General features: G+C 52.9%; 1 protein-coding gene across 1 annotated transcript in view; it reads left to right on the top strand.

The window, feature by feature from the left end:
* Positions 1 to 10,084: 10,084 nt before the first annotated feature.
* The window catches only part of Septin9 (septin 9), a 161,414-nt gene continuing 154,416 nt past the window's right edge, over positions 10,085 to 17,082 (top strand). Inside the window, exon 1 of the mRNA XM_041635759.1 lies at positions 10,085 to 10,171. Within this exon, the coding sequence (XP_041491693.1) occupies positions 10,153 to 10,171 (19 nt within the window). The 5' untranslated portion in view covers positions 10,085 to 10,152. The remainder of the gene's footprint in view (positions 10,172 to 17,082) is intronic.

The following is a 17,082-nucleotide window of genomic DNA, read 5'->3' as shown; positions in this document are numbered from 1 at the left end:
GCAGCAGCCTGTTTCCCAGCCTTTCTCCTTGCTGCTTGGCAGGCCCTTTATTTATCTATGTTTTAATGAAAACAAATTAGGATTTTCTCACCCTCCCAGGTGATGGCTCCTCTGTGATAAGCTCCTCTGTGATGGCTCCAGGTGTGATAAGAGGAGACACCTGGCTCCTCTGTCTGTCAGGCTCAGCCCCTGTGGAGAGGCCTGAGTGGGGCTGGGTTTCCAGCAGGCTGGCTCCCAGAAGCCACCTTTCCATCCCTCATTAACTCTTTGTTGTTTGTCTGTGCACTGAGAAAGGCTGGAGGGGCCTAGGATGGCGGCCAGGAAGAGAGCCACCAAATAATTCATGTGCTGTCCCGAGCACCACAGCTATGAGGTCAGTCTAGCTATCCCAGATGGTGAGGGATCGTGTCAAAAGTTGATTTGGGGCAAAACTATGATTTGGTCAAAGGCTTATCAGACCTGGGGAATGTTCCACGTCTCAACTGAGAGAAGCTTTTGGTTAACCCGAATAAAGTGTTCTGTTTTCTGAGACAGGGTCTCACTGTGTAGCCATGGCTGTCCTGAAACTCACTATGGAGACCAGGCTGGCCTTGAACTCACTGAGATCGGCCCACTTACTGCCTCCTGAGTGCTGGGGTTAAAGATGTGTGTCACCATGCTTGAGTCATGACAAGTTTTTGTTTTATGAAGCTCTCTGGGAGACACTACCTTTCCCTCCCTCTGGCTGCTCAAGAGTCAGGCCTGGGGCAAGAGAAGCCCAGACGGAGGCTGAGCTAGTGGGGTGGGGTGTTTGAAGAAAGGATATCTAACATCTTCAGGTAGAAGTTGTTCACGAGTGACCTAGAGAGCTGAGGTGAAGTCTGTGGTGGAGCGCTGGTCTCTTGATGTCACATGACTGTCACCATCTTGGATCATAGTTGTCATCATCCCAGACCTTCATAGGGTAGAATCCAGAACATTCCCTTCCAGCAGAGAGGGAGGTCATTAGACTTCTGTCTCCATTCTGCCCATCTGCAGGGCATCCTGCCCAGGTGCGTGTTATCTCGAGGACGCTGGAATATAGAGGAAGGGGAAGGTTGGCAGGGATGGGAACTCTTGGGATGCTTTCTTGAACTGTCACTCATGCTGGGGTGGGTGGGATTTGGGGTGATGCAGCTCCTGGAAAACAACCCCAGAAACAATGGATCTTAGGAATGGGAGAAAGGGGCTGGTGAGATGGCTCAGTGGTTAAGAGCACCAGCACCCACATGGCAGCTCACAACTATAACTCCAGTTCCAGGGGATCTGACACCTTCACACCAATGCATACAAAATAAAGTTAAAAAAAATGGAAGGGGATGGAGAGATTGCTCAGTGGTTAAGAGTACTGACTGCTCTTCCATGTGGTGGAAGGAGAAAACTCCCTGTTTCATACTGGTGCCAGGACGTGTGTACACGGACACACACACACAACACACACACATGCACAATTCAGTGTAATAAGAAAAAGGTAACAAGTTGGAGATTGATGTTGACCTCTGACCTCCACACAACACACATATGCGTACAAAGCCATTAGAAGCTAAGTGATACTTACACCTGTAATCCTAGCATTCAGGAGGCTGAGGCAAGAGGATTGCCATGAATAAACTCCAGACCATACTGGAGTACAGAGTGAGACCTTGTCTCAAAATAAATAAATAGATAAATAAATAAATCAATAAATCGAATAAAAAATAAGCCAGAAAGGAGCAGCACAGCTGGGGGTTCCCAGCGGTTTTTCTCAGGTCCCAGCTTCCCTCTAGGGGGGTACCGGGGAAGTGTCAGCATGAAAGGCAGACAGACCTTCTCCTTTCTCATGCCCTGGAGTGACATCACACTCTTTATCTCCCTCCTGGGAGGCAAAGGCGGCAGGAAGTGAGCAGGACCAGAGGTGACTGGGCCATGGGTCAGAGGCGGCTCCATCTGCAACTTTGAAGGTGTCGGCCAATGACCACCCTTGCCTGGTCTCCCAGGGAGGGACCAGAATGCCAGCAGGGAGCAGCTAGGTCAGAAACATAGATATCTTGAGTCTCTCCACTTATTGTAATTTATACAAGAATAAATTCACACCTTTAATCCAGCACTTGGGAGGCAGAGGCAGGAGGATCTCTGTGAGTTCAAGGACAGTCTGGTCTACAGAGTGAGTTCCAGGACAGCCAGGGCTATTACATGGGAAAACCTCTCTCAAAAAAACCAGATAGATAGACAGATAGATAGATAGATTGATAGATAGACAGATGATAGATAATAGATGATAGATAGATGATAGAAGATAGATAGATAGATGATAAATAGATAGATTCACAAGGTCTGTTTCAATGGCTCCAATTTGCCAAATAGTCCCAATTCCCCTTGACTTGTGGCCATTGGCAATCACAAGCTTGTTTATTCTAATCTTAATTACTAATATTAACTCTTAATTCACACACTAACATCACACCATGTCACAGAATGGCTAAGGAAAGATGGAAGAAGATGCCGGGTTTAAAGGTCATCTTCAAGTCAGAGGTAGTGTTGAGAAAGGCTGTGAGGGACCAGACCCCAACAGGTCAGGCACAGAGAGGTCAGAGGGAGGGCTGGGGACAGCACAGAGAGGTCAGGAGGGAGGGCTGGGGACAGTAGAAGGAGGGCTGGGGACAGTAGAGGGAGGGCTGGGGACAGTAGAGGGAGGGCTGGGGACAGTAGAGGGAGGGCTGGGGACAGTAGAGGGAGGGCTGGGGACAGTAGAGGGAGAGCTGGGGACAGCACATTTTGAGGGTCAATTCGAAGTGGGCTGAGTGTCATGGGCAGGGGACACTGTGCTCCAGTTGGAACCCAGGGACAGAGGCAGGAGTCTTTCTACATGGCAACTTCCTAGGGAAGACTCGTGAAAATGACCAGGTGGAGCCACCCTTTCTTGACACTTAGACTCAAAATGGAGGCAATGCAGGTCCAGGCTGTTGCAAGTTACTCAGGAGCAGACCTGGCCTACAGCAGATACTGAGCACAGCATGGAGAAAGCCAGAGCGGGGCCACCACCTTTCTGTACAGTCTCCCAAAGTAGGTTCCACAGAAGCTTCCGGGCACCCTGTGATAAAAGAGTTCTGGAGCCGGGCGATGGTGGCGCAGGCCTTTAATCCCAGCACAAGGGAGGCAGAGGCAGGCGGATCTCTGTGAGTTCGAGACCAGCCTGGTCTACAAGAGCTAGTTCCAGGACAGGCTCCAAAACCACAGAGAAACCTTGTCTCGAAAAACCAAAAAAGGGTTCTGGAGTCAAGAGCCCCGTCTGGCGGTGCCCACAAGTAATCCCAGCAGGAAGGTGAGGGGATGAAGGCTCTCTTAGGCTACGGCAAGACTGTCTAAGCAAAACCAAAGCAACAAGAAAGACATTAGAGCCATAGAAGACATTCACATAGTGCCAAGTTAGAGGTGCGGGGGGAGGGGGGGGTCCGTGAATGAAGTGCTTGCCAGTCAAGCATGAGGACTGGGGTACATGTGCTCAGAGCCCACATATTGCTGGGTGGTCATGGTGCACACACACACACACACACACACACACACACACACACACAAAACAAAACCAGGCATGGTGGCACACACCTTTAATCTCAGCACTCAGGAGGAGGAGGCAGAGGTAGGCAGATCTCTGTGAATTCAAAACCAGCCTGGACTACAGATTGAGTTCAGGACAGTCAGGGCTACACAGAGAAACCCCGTCTCATAAAACCTTAAAAAAAAAAAAAGGAGCACCCTGCCCCCCTCCTGTTTCCCCTACCGCAAGCCCTTTGCACCAGCTGCTCTGACAGCTGTTGCTCATGTCTCTCTGTCTCACCCTGCTTGTTCTGACTGTGCACACCCTGCTGCATGTTCTCAACCCCCCACTTCCACCCCCACCCTTTCACCTCCCACCCCCTGCTACTCATCTGGTCTTATACAACTGGTCACTGTCCATCCTTCTTACCAAAGCAGAGGCCCATGGGGCAATATTTAAGAAATCAATTTCAGATCAGCAACAAGAAAAAAATTAACTACAGAGACAAAAACACACGAGCGTCTTAAAGCTCTTCTCGTTTTTTTTTTTTTTTTTTTTTTTTTTTTTTTTTTTTTTTCTGAGTGTCTTCCAGGAAGGTGGTGTCGGGAGACACACCCACGGAACCTCCTGGAGAGCCTGTGCACAGGGTTACTGTAAATTTCACACTTCGGCAAGGCCTCAATCATCAGACCCTGCAAACAGCCGGAGCGGGAGCAGAGTCAGCAACAAAGACGCTGAGTTAAGCAGGCCAGAGCGGCAGCGCTTAGCTCTGACTACAGGGGACCTTCCCCGGGGAAGCCGCTAGGTGGGTTAGCTCCGACTACAAGGGACCTTCCCCAGGGAAGCCACTCAGGCGGGTTAGCTCCGACTACAGGGGACCATCCCCCGGGGAAGCCGCTCAGGTGGCTTAGCTCCTGCTACAGGGAACCATCCCCCGGGGAAGCCACTCAGGTGGCTTAGCTCCTGCTACAGGGAACCATCCCCCGGGGAAGCCACTCAGGTGGGTTAGCTCCGACTACAGGGGACCATCCCCCGGGGAAGTCTCTAGGTGGGTTAGCTCTGACTACAGGGGACCTTCTCCAGGGAAGACGCTCAGGCAGATTAGCTCCGACTACAAGGGACCATCCTCCAGGGAAGCCGCTCAGCAGACCGCCGTCAGGAGGATGTTCTCAGAGGAGTACGAAGATGATGGGGGCTGTAGGGCTTAGATGACAGCATGGGGAGAGCGGCTGAGGCTCTGCTACAAACCCCGCCCCTCTGCAACTGGACTGACTGGGAAAACTTCAACAAGGCCAGGACCTCGGATCGGAGCTACAGACTTGGGCCTTTCCCAAGGCAAGTGGCTGCTGAGAAGGCTTGGTGTGGTCTGCGTCTCCCACTCCTCACAGCCTAGGGTGACCCCCCCCCCCCAAGAAAACCAGGTGGGGAAACATGATAAACACTGGTGCCCTGCTGTTTAGATTTTTCCAGCCACCAGGCTTGCTACCCTCCCGCCACCCCGTTTTTTTTTCCTTATAAAGAACCCAGTTTCAGGTATTCTGCTAGTCACACAAAATACACCAAGCTAATCAGGCAGTAAGAGATTGTCCATCCCACATTGGTGGTCGACTTTCCTTGCTGTCACCGAAGGCCTGAGTTGCTAGACTGGGATGTCCCACTCAGTAAGGTCTTGGCTCTAACTGACTAAAAGCAGAAGCTCTTGGGTCTGTAAACTTGGTGGCAGATCCGGCTCCTGTTGAGCCCAGCCTTGGCCAGCTCCTGGCTGAATCTGAAGAAGCAGTCCTGGGTTCTGGCTCCCGACACTGAGGGTTGCATGCATGTGGCTTTAAACCTCGTTCTCTGCGTTACTACACTTCCCATGAGCCTCCGGCTTTGGATGAAGTCTCAGGAGGCCACCTCTTGCTGGTGGCTCATGCTCTAGGAGATGGGTTCAAGCTGACACTGAAGGCCACCCAGAATCCCAGGGAAGGGACCTTGGCCCCATGGTGGGAGATGTTTCAAGGTGACTGCAAAGCATGCCGGGTCCTCTATGTCCAGTTGGAATTATGCTCTCATGAAAACCTTATTCCCACCACGAAGGGCAAAAGGAGTCCAGGCCAGAGTGGCCAGAGAGTGGGACGGCCTCGCTTAGGCCTGTCATGGCGGGATCCTCAGCCTTGGCTCCAGTTCTGAGTCACTCCTTCCTCTTCCCCTGAGGTAGCAACCGTCAGGCCCTGAGCAGCCAGCATTCATGCTCCTGGGGGTGAAAGGCCCTTTCACTGCCTTCTGGCTCCAGCCCATGCAGGGCATGCACCCAACTCCTTTCAAAGGGAGGGCGTTCCCAATAGGTGTGCTGAAAACCCACCCCACCAGGAAAACATCTCACCCACAAAACGTTTTTTTTTTTTTTTAAAAAAAAAAAACTAATAAAACTTGCATTTAGAAGCGTTTCTGGTTTCCAGAAGAGTCGCCCAGAGCATACAGAGAAATCCCAGTGCTCCCCGGTATTTCTGTTTTCACACGCACTGCCTGCTTGCCCCGGTGATGCAGGCTGGCTGCTCTGGACGACAGGCAGGACTCAGGGTCTACTCCGGGCTCCATCTTCATGTTTTATAGCCTATGAGTTTCGACCAATGTGTCTATTGTGCTGGAACCACCTAGAAGAATGTCACTCTCCCTCCCTGACGCCTGATGTCCTCCCACTCCTTGCTTTAACAGCCCCCGCCCCCAAATCCCTGGACATCATTAAACCTTCTGAGAGAAACCCTGTTTCATCTTGGCCTTCAGGAGACCACTGGGGACTTCCCAAGACACACGAGGTGCTTTGTCCGGGGCCTCAGAAATCCTGTGACTGTCCGAAGTGTTCATGGGGCAAGAAGTTTTCTCCGAGTTTATTTATTTATTATTTATTTTAGAGGACGTCTCACGTGGCTTCCAATTACTGATCTTCATGTCTCCAACTCCAGAGTGCTGGGATAACAAACCTGCACCACCACACAGCTTGTTTTTTGTGTTACATTTATTTGTGTGAGTGTGCATGCATGTGTGTGTTCGTGTGTGTATATGTGCATGTGTGTGCACTCATCTGTGTATACGAACACATGCATACGTGTGTGTGCGCTCATCTGTGTGTGAGCACATGCATGTGTGCATGAGTGTGTCTGTGCATGTGTGTGTGCTTGCGCACCACATGAGTGCAGGCACATTCAGAGCCTGGAGGATGGCAGAGTGCTGGCACCTTCTGCATATACTGCCTGGAACACTCTGCAGCTAATCCTAAACTCTTAAGGTGACTGTGATGTCTGGGACCCTCACACAGCATGAGCCACCGGCAAGAGGTAGTCTTCTGAGTCACCCACTCAGAGGGCACCAAGGCCCAAGGCTCATGGGAAGTGCATTAATATACAGGTTTATTCATTCACTTCAGGCAATGGTTCAGCTAAGTTTTCTGCTACCACATGAGGAAGTGACCGCCAATGCCCAAGAGTGTTTCTTTCTGGCTAGCTCCAACTTCCTCCAGGCCCATCAGATTCTTCCTACTGATCTTGAAGCCAGTGCTATGTGCTTCCTGTTTTATTTAGAGCCACAGAGACAATTTTCTGTCTTTCTTTCTTTTTAAAGATTTATTTATTTATTATATATACTGTATTCTGCACTGGATCTCATTAGATGGTCTCTCCAGCCCCTCTTTCTTTCTTTTTTTCTTCCTTTCTTTCTTTTTTTTTCCGAGACAGAGTTTCTCTGTAGCTTTGGAGCCTGTCCTGGAAGACCAGGCTGGCCTCGAATTCACAGAGATCCACCTGCCTCTGCCTCCCGAGTGCTGGGATTAAAGGCGTGCGCCACCACCGCCCGTCTTTTTTTTTCTTTCTTTCTTTTCTTCCTTTCTTCCCTTTTCTTTTTTTGAGACCGAGTCTCAGTATGTCACCACAGTTGTCCTGGAACTCACTATGTAGACTACACTGGCCTCCAACTCTCAGAAATCTGCCTCAGAATGCTGGGATCAAAGGTGTGGACCTACACCCAGCCTTAATATCACTTAGGAATTGTGAGCTCAGCGTGGCACCATGTCGGGAATGTCATAATCCTTGTTTGTCACAGCAAGACCTGGATTGTGAAGAAAGCCAGTGAGGGGTCACCAACCACTCAGCAGGCAGAGGAACAGAGTATTGAAAAGACCTTTAAAAAGCCTGTTTAGTGAGTTGTAGCGGCATGTGGGCCGTCACCGTTGGTGACGTCAGGTATACTCACAGAGGCAGTGAATCTGTCTCACATTTTAAAAAAATAGCCATTTAAAAGATCCAAAATGAGGGCTGGAGAGATGGCTCAGGGGTTAAGAGCACTGGCTGCTCTTCCAGAGGTCCTGAGTTCAATTCCCAGCAACCACATGGTGGCTCACAACCATCTGTACTGAGATCTGGCGTCCTCCTCTGGCGTGCGGGCTTACATCGAGTCGAGGCAGAATGTTGTATACATAATAAATAAATCTTTAAAAAAAAAAAAAAAAAAAGATCCAAAATGAGAGCCGGGCTGTGGTGGCACATGCCCTTAATTCCAGCACCCAGGAGGCAGAGGCAGATGGATCTCTGTGAGTTCAAGGCCAGCCTGGTCTCTAGAGTGAGTTCCAGGACCCTCGCGTAGAAACCTCGTCCCTCTCCCATCTATCTCTTCAATCTTTTCCAATGCAGGTGTCCTAGGCTTTCGGAGATTCAGGTTCTCAGATGAGAGAGAGAGGAGGCACACCGGAGCTGCCTGTGCTGTAACTGAGCTGCCTGTGCTATAACTGGAATGGGCGCTCTCTCTCTCTCTCTCTCTCTCTCTCTCTCTCTCTCTCTCTCTCTCTCTGTGTGTGTGTGTGTGTATGTGGTGATGGGGGAAGATTAGTGGTCAGAAATCGGCTGAGCGCAACCTCGGTTTCCCACCACACTCAGGTGGGAAGCGGCAATTCCCTGCAAAGGAAAAAGGGAAGGGGATTTTAGGGTGATGTAACTCTTCTGTGGGCTTTTCAGAACGATGTGCCAGAGCAGCTCTGCCCCTACCTGGATCGCCTGCTCTTCCTTCCCAGTGCCTTGAGTCGGTGAGGCAGTGGCGCCCCAGGCTTCACCACGCCCTGCATACTGCCCGGAACCTGCACCTCCCAACACCGTAGCTACCTGGCACATTCACCTTCTCCGAAGCCCTGTTTGCCTTGCTTTGGTATAACCTCAATAGACCGCTTTCAACACCCTCCGGACAGAATTAATCACTTTCCCCTCTGCATCCGCGCGGGCGCGGGCGCACGCGGACACATACGCAAAACCAAAACGAAGAACGTTTTATTATGGGAAGACTTTTTCTTTTTCTTTTACTTTCCGTTTTATTTACTTATATTTGATCACTTCACATTTTGTTTACTTACCTGTGTGAGCCTGTAGTGCGTTGGGGGAGGGGTGCACGCCGTAGTTCAAAGGTGATGTGGAGGTCAGAGGACAATTTGTGGCAATGCCAACTTTTGGGGTCCACTTTGTGGGTCCCTGAAATTGAACCTAGGAGCAAGTGAATTTAATCTTTGAGGCATCTTGCGTGAGCCATGTGTGCGTCTGTGTGAGTATATTCACACATGTGTGCTGCTGGAAGGTGTTGGAGGAAACTGTGAACTCACCGAGTGGGTGCTGGGAAGGCAACTCGAGGGTCCTATGGTTAAGTGGCAAGTGCTCCTAACCACTGAGCTTTCGCTCAGCGTGCCCCCCTCTCCCCCCGCCCATTTCTTTTTCTTTTGGTTTTTCAAGACAGGACTTCTCTGAATAGCCCTGGCTGTCCTGGAACTTACTCTGTAGACCAGTATGGCCTGAAACTTGGAAATCCCCCTGCCTCTGCCTCCCAGAATGCTGGACTTGAAAAGCTTGAGCCACAATCGCCTGGCCCCTTTTTGTTTGTTTGCTTGCTCTTTTAAAGACAGGATCTTGGTTCATAGTTCTGGCTGACCAGGCACTCACTGTACAACCAGGCTGCTATTAAACTTGCAGAGATCCTCCTGCCTCAGCCTTCAACGTGTTGAGATTACATGCATGCATTTTTTTTAAGAATTTGAAAGTAAGAACTCAGCGCTAGCTGCGGAGTTCCAGATTCCCTTGCTGTAGAGACTCGGGGGCCCCTAGACATGGAGCCAGACACAAGCAGAGTGGGTGCTTCTTCAATATCAGATGTGACAGAAATGATGACCAGACCCAAGGTTCTGGAAGAAGACACGGAGGTCCAGGCCTATGGGGCAGCCAGCGCGGCCGGTGCGATACCTGTGGGTGGTAATCAGCCCGACTCATTTAAGCCAGCGTCCTGTTCCCCACTCCACCCCTCAGACACCCCGCGACTGTCCTGTGGTGGCCCGTGGGCGGCCCGGGTGCCTCCTCCTCGGCTGCTCCCGCCTAACCCGGGGAAAGTTGCAGTGGCTTACTCTCGGCTTCAGAGGGGTGGTGTGGCGGGTGGCGCGGGACGCACCTGCGTGGGGGCGCGGGGCGGGGCGGGGCGGGCGCGCACCTCGACGGGGCGGGGCGGCCATGCTCCCGCCTTCCTCCCGCCCTCAGGCGGCCGCGAATTAGCTACCTGGGAGCCCGCGCCCCGCGGCCTCGCCGCCACACTTTCCTGGGAGCGGCGGCCACGGCGGCACCATGAAGAAGTCTTATTCAGGTGGGCGCCGCGCCCGGCGTGGGGAGGGTCGGCGTCGGGGACCTGCGCGTGTCACCTGAGCCCTCGGCCACCCAGGAACCAAGTCGGTCCGGTGGCTCAAACCTCGCGGGACGTTGTACTCCCTGGACAGTCTATAGTCCCGGGCTGGATTGCCCCCTCCCCCAGATGGTGATTGTGGAGCGCTCCACGCGTGAGCTCTGTTCTCCATGCACTTGGCTTTTCCCTATGCTCAGACCCCCGGGGCCTCCAGGGCCTGGAGGAGGCCGCTGTGCAAGTCTCTGGCCCTCTGCGCCGCTGGAGTTTCTTCTGATCTTGCCCTTTCTCTGTCCCTCGCAGACCTGGCTCACCCTAGAGAGCGAGGGGCTGCTCTGGGGCGTCCCCCTCGCCCTGTCAGTGGAATGTTTGACTTATTGGTGGTGCTTGAGGCACCTGGCTGCGTTCCGGGTGTGTTGGTGGGGTGGGGCTGGATGGAGGGGTCTGGACCAGGCCCCAGCACCTCTTTTTGGTGGTAACTCCTAATAGTCATTTGCCCAGTGGGGCACAGGAAGGTCTCCAAACGGGGCCACCCAGGAGGGTTGGGCCAGTTATTTGGGTCTCGGGATGTCTTGAGTGTTCTAGCATGGCTAACTTCACTCTAACAGGTAGTGGTGTGTGTGTGTGTGGGGGGGGGGTTGCAGGGCTCTCGCTACTCTCTTACTTCACGCTTCCATTTCACAGACAGCCCAGCAAAGGCTGTGAGAGCCGGTTAAGGCAACCCTGATCTCCACTCTTCCTTGTGACCCAGGCTGGATCCTTTGTCCGCCTCCTCTAGCCTCACAGACCTTCTCTTCACGTTCCTTTCCTAATCTGTTTGGACAGGAAGCGTTCTGCCAAGAACCTGTGAGTTCATTTAAGATAAGAGCTGTGAATCAGGAGACTGAGTTAGAGTTGAAGAGGTCATTTGGGCCATCCCCCTGCCTTGAGGTTATGCTCGGTTTCCTCCTGCTTTCCATATTCAAGAACCAAAATGTCTTGACTTAATCTTAAAGAGGGTCATTTAGCTTGCCCTAAAAAGAATAGCCCTCTGGACCAGTAGCTCCCTGTGGTTTTTAGCTGTTTAACTTGACTGCTTGGCCCCCAGTCACTGGCTTCTTTCAGGAGAACTTGTTGATGGGATGGTGGGGGAGGTGGGGGCTTCCAGGTGGTGTGTGCGCTGGTTTGGCACTGGGCCCCTCTCCCTCCCCAGCATGCTCCAGATGCTTGGAATGGTTGTGGGCATTGGGGCCCTTTCCCCGGGCTCTCTGGCTGGCCTGGGGATGGCCGATGCCGGTGCTTTGGTTCGCGTCTCCTCACACATCCCGACTGGTGGGTCTGGACACTGAGGTACCCAGGTCCTCCCAGCTCACAGGTGCCTGGCTTGCTGCACAAACCCCAGAAAGCCACCCCCCAAGTCTGAATGGGGAGTCTAAAGCCTGGACTTTCTGGGGATGGTGTGAAGGCCAGTACTTGCCCCAGCATCTCTCCTATGCCTACCCAACCTTGACCAGGTACATTTTTGCAAAAATATGAAACTTTCTGTGATAGGTGTGTGGAAGTCCAGCTTCCAGCCCCTGGAAAAGCAAGCTCTCTGTTTCCTTCTGTTTACCAAAAGGGGTAGGGCCCCTGGAGGATGGGCAGAGGGAGGGTCTGGACCATATCCAGTTTGTTCCCTGCCTGGCAGGGTGCCAAGGGGTGCTTGGGTCACTCTGCTGCAGTTGGGTGGTAGGAGTTCAGCCCACACCAGTGTCCTCCAGCTCTCCCGGAGCCAGCCCTGTTCTGAGCAGGGTCTCTTGCCAAAGTCAGATTGACTCCTAAGAGCCATCGCCACCAGAAACTCAAGCAAAGTAGCAAGGAATGTTAAAAATCTCCCCAGCACCTGAAAATCCAAGGGCAACCAGCAAAGTTTGTGTCTTTCCCATAGACCCAGTGGGATTATCACTTCTAGACCTCTTTATGAAACACATGAACTGGCTGCCACACTGTGGTCAGGGAGCAGCCGTGAGCATTCCTGGGCCGCTCCAGAGGGGAGATGAGAAGCCTGTCTGAAGGGACCCCATGGCTTTACCTACAGCTACCAAATATGCCTTGTGTAGTGGGTGCCCATAGTCAGGCGCAGTAGCAGGACAGGCCCTTAGCTTGCAGGAGCTTGCCTTGTCACTGGGGAGGCAAGATCTGGGTAAGATAGCAGCTCACTGCTAACCCTGTCTCCTCTGAAGCAGCCCAGGGCACCTGGGAGGAAGGGGTGGGGCTTTTGGGGTGACCTCTAGGAATAAGGGGTCTGATGCAGTGGAGAATAAAAAGGATCTTCCCAGGTGGGGAATGTGCAGGGCATTTAGGGGACCCTCTGGCGGCCCTTTTAGAGCCTCAGCCCTTCCTGAACACTCCATCTTCCCTTTTGTTTCAGCGGCAAGCTGTATTAGTGTTGCCCAATGGTTAAGGTGGGAACTTGAAACTGTGAGGCTCTTGGGATTAAGTCCCCGGTGCTGCGGGGACCAGAATACTTCATCTCACGTGTCTCATTGTTAAACAGGGACAAAGCTTGGTTGTGACCGTGGTTTTCTACAGGAGCATGTTCAGAAGTACTTGTTCTAACTCTCCAACTGCTATCCAAGCATGATTTCCCTAGGCCATTAGGAGGGACCGGGAGGCCGTGTGTTACCCTGCGCAGGGGGACCTAAGGCTCCTCTCGACTCGCATGGTTTGGAGGCCCCTCTGCGCTGGAGCCAGCTGCAGGTCACACCTTTTGTTCTCTGGGGTCCTGAACTTAGTTACCCACAACCTGTGAGTCTCCTGGAATTCCCCTTCAGTGCCCTTGGCTTGCTTGGAAGTCTTCGGTGGCGGATGCTGGGGGACTTAGCTGCCAGCCACCAGACTGGCCAAGTGGATCTCTGTGTGCACTTTGGCGTTGTCTTGCGATTCGTGTGGCTTTCAGGAGACTCTCAAAGTGGCTGGCTTTGCCAGCTCTATATTGCACAGGGATTCAGTCCTAGGCGGTCCACAGGGATGACGGTTCATCCCTGCCCAGCGCTCTGGGGGGCTTTGGGAGGGCAGAGGATGCACCTTCTGAGGTCCCCTCTGAGTAAGCTACCCACGTGTTGGCAAGCGTGGGAATGGCGACTTTCTGGTTCCTCCACATTTTGGTGCCGGCTCCAGCCACCCCTTGTCTTCTCACAGTCATGCTCCCTTGCATTCAAGAGTCCTGGGGCTGTGTCCCAAACTAGCCTAGCTCCTGAGGTCCCTAGTCCCAGGAGAGCTTACTGAGCACAAGTCAGGAGACAGCTCTTCCCAGACCACTGGGGAGGTGGGAAGGCAAGTTCAGGCATGGTCGGCCATCTACCCTGCCTGCCCCTGCTTCCTCCTCTCTCTGACTTTCCACTCTGCGGAGAGGAGAGTGCAGTGTACTGGATGGAGTATTCAGTAACCCACTTTCTACCCGAAACCTGTGGGACCTGCCTAAACCAGGATGGCCGCAGAGAGGACAAAGGGTTGCCACTTAGGAGCAGCTGGCTTAGCTCGACGGCGGGCTGGCTGTCCATGCGGAGGGGCTCAGGTGGGTGTCTGTCGGGAGCCGTGGAAGGCCCATCCCGCAGCTGAACGCTCAGCTGCCCTCCTCTCCTCAGGTTGGCCTGTCCATCACGTGCATGGAACCTGCAGGCAGCCTGTTCCGCATGTTTGTCCATGGGCAGTGTTGTGTGGGCTCTACAATTTGCTAAAGATGTTTTTGATAAGAAAGATCTAGCTCAGACCAGCCCAGGGCCAGGCCCCAAGGCACATGCTGAGTGGATCTCTAGGGATGTCAGGGGCTCCAGAGAGACACCCCAGGCTCAAGGAGTGTGAATGCTTAGGTAGGGAGAGAGGGGACTCTCGCCTTTCTTAGACTTGTTTGTTGGGGCTGTTACCTTGGAAACAGCCCAGCTCTTGTCTGCTGGAGGGATTTATGGGGGAAGCATCAGGACCAGTGCCTGGTGAAGCCCCCTGGGGCTTGTGCAAAGACAGCTCTGCTGTTCTGAGGGATTCCTAGAGAGGCATCAGTGTCCTGACAGGAACTGCCACAGGTCATGTGATCCCAGAGTGCCAATTAAAAGAAGTCTGCCTTGCTGGGTATAAGCTGGTTGACACTGTAGTATCCGACACAGGGAGTCATGTGGCAGCCAGGCTCGCAGGGCGTCCAGTGTCTGTGGCAGCAACAAAGCCAGCCATGGCAGGTGGGCTGGTCTCCCCTGATGGGATAGCTTCGCTCTGGCTCCAGGAACTTTAGTTAGCCTTGCCAGAACAGCCCTGCTGAGCTGCGAGGGGCCTCTGTCTCCCCAAAGTTCCTGACAGTTTTTGTGTGTTCTGAGCCATTCATTCCAGAGTGTCTGCTGGGGGCCGCTCAGCCCAGGCTCCATTCTGCCTGCTCCCTGGCGGCTCTCAGCAACAGCACTGGAGAGACAGATGGCTGAGGGGCACTGTGCTCCCAGCCCAGTTTCTTGGTCTTATCTCTCTAATCCCGCCCTGGGCCCAGGTCCCCTTGCAGCCCTGGTGAAGATGACACCAAGTCACTCCAATCAGAGGGGGTGGCGGCCCCAGGAGCCTTGCTCGTCTGTGGCCTCTTGGCAGATGGGCAACAACCAAGCTTTGTTCGGGGACTGATCTGACCTGGTTCGCTGAAGCCTGACTTGGCAGCTCAGAGACCTCAGGACAGGAAACAGGAGCAAGGAAAGCCAATCCCAGCTTCGGGTCACGGGGTGGCCCTTGGACCCAGACCTTCCCTGGCAGGGTCCCAAGACACCAGTCAAACCCTGACCTTCAGTATCATTTGGAACGCTGGGAGAGGGGAGGAGAAGGACTCTCTGGAGCTGAGGTTTGCCGCAGCAACTCACCTGACCCTGACATAAGGATCCTGAGGAGAGGACCAGCGGGTGTGCCAGTCTTCCCTGTGCCAGATTCGGCTGCAGTCTGCCACAGTGGTCTCCCCGTCACTCCCCCTAGGCCTCCACTGATGCCGAGACCATCCATGCTCACACTCTAATGCCCCCAGCCCTAAATCTCCAGCAAAGGGTGGGCCACCACAGCAGACAACACCCTCTGGGTCCTTGCCAGGCCAGGCGTGTTGGGGCAGCCGCTGACTCGGGGCAGTGGCAACTGTGCCCAGGTTTGAACTGAGTTCCAGGTGAGCACGGTTACCAGGAAGGGCTGGGCACGGGTGAGCTGGCGGGCTGCCCAGGCCTTGTGCTGAGATCAGTGGGCCCTGTATCCTGGGGCCTCTTTTCTCAATCCTCTTTGTGAGAGGATCAGATCCCAGCAGGGGGATAAGGCTACTGTAACCCAAGATGCTTGGAAGTGGGTTATAGCCACTGCTTGTCACCTTCCAGCGTGCTGGGGACTTGGCCGGTTGGCGCAGGGAGGTCTATGGGAGCCATTTGTAAAACTCACCATAATTTTATATCTTTGGCTCGTATTTGTAGTGGGAGCTAGGCAAAGCTATAACTGGGGGTTCTGGGTCAGATGGCCACTGCAAGGAGCCCAACGGGCCTGGCAGGAAGGGATGGTGGCTTCTTGCCGGCACTGGCATCATACCGCCTCCCAGCTTTCCAAGGTGTGGCAAAACCTCAACTATGTTGGGTGAGTCACTCTGGATGGCAGAGCTTCCTGGTGGCTCTGGGTCAGCCTTGACTGCTGGACCCTGACATTACCTTTATTTGATTTCGCTTTTCCCGGAAATGCTTTCTGAGACAGACTGTGTTGTCTGTTTATTTTTATGTGTTTGCTTTATTTCGCTGTTGTTGCCCGTGGGCGATTTTTGCACAGTGGACTTCTCTGTGAACAAGGCGAACAGTAAATTGAATGGGAAACTTAAAACCCTAAGGGTTGTAACACTGTTACTCGCTCTCCCTGCTTGTTCCCACGCATGTGAAATGTATCATTCAGTTATCCAAGGTGTAGCCCATGCTTTCACGTTGCATATTCCTGTCGCTGGGCTCCTTCCACAGGCATCCAGACACCCGCGTGGCGCAAGGCCAGCAATAACGGCTCTTCAGAATAGACACCCATGTCTGCCACACTGGTCCCCCTCCACAGTGATGTGTGACCCTTGGAAGGTGCGGAGCTGAGCCGCACCCGTGTTTACAGCACCCATCCCATGCTTCTAGCTGTCGTCAGGGCTGGCTTCAATGCCGTTTGCTTCCCTGAACTCATCCTCTTGCCTCGGCCTTCTGCTTGCGGAGATTTCACTTGTGAGTCCCCTGGTAGGCTCTGTCGTCTGCAGCTGTCCCTGAACGTCTTCTTTCTTCTTTTACTCGTCTTCTTCTTTCTGTTTAACTTTTTGTTTTGTTTGTTTGAGACAGGGCCTCCTATAGCCCAGGTTTCATATAGCCTTGAACTCCGGATCTTCTTGACTCCACCTGCTGAATGCTGGGATTACAGGTGTGGGCCACTTCTCCGCACTCTAGAGTTTGTTTTCTCCGAGTGAATTGTTGTGCCCATTTGCCTCTGGGGTGCCCTTCTCTGTCCTGGCACTTTTTGCATGTATGTCCATTTCTTCAGGTAGATAAATGGTGACTCACAAGTGCTTGTTTGTTCCTGGCTGCCCAGACTGGAAATAATCACACAGAAACTATATTATTTGCAATACTGTTTGGCCAATAGCTTAAGCGTATTTCTAGCTAGCTCTTACATCTTAAATTAACCCATTTCTACTATTTTATATTTTACCACGAGGCTTGTGGTTTACCGGCAAGGTTCTAGTGCATCTGTCTCCTGCGGAGGCTACATGGCATCTCCTTGACTCCGCCTACTCTCTTGCTTTATCTCTTCCAGCCTGACTATATTCTGCTCTGTCGTGGGCCCATTCACTAATGACAATAAAATATTTGCAATTCCTGTGACTGTCTCCAAAGCCAGACGAAGGGACC

The sequence above is a fragment of the Microtus oregoni genome, unplaced genomic scaffold (genome assembly GCF_018167655.1).
Source record: "Microtus oregoni isolate MIOR12 unplaced genomic scaffold, Mior012 000048F_ref0000485, whole genome shotgun sequence".
NCBI classification, from domain to species: Eukaryota; Metazoa; Chordata; class Mammalia; order Rodentia; family Cricetidae; genus Microtus; species Microtus oregoni.
Note: the sequence above shows the minus strand (reverse complement) of the source record. Positions and strands in the feature narration are given on the sequence as shown.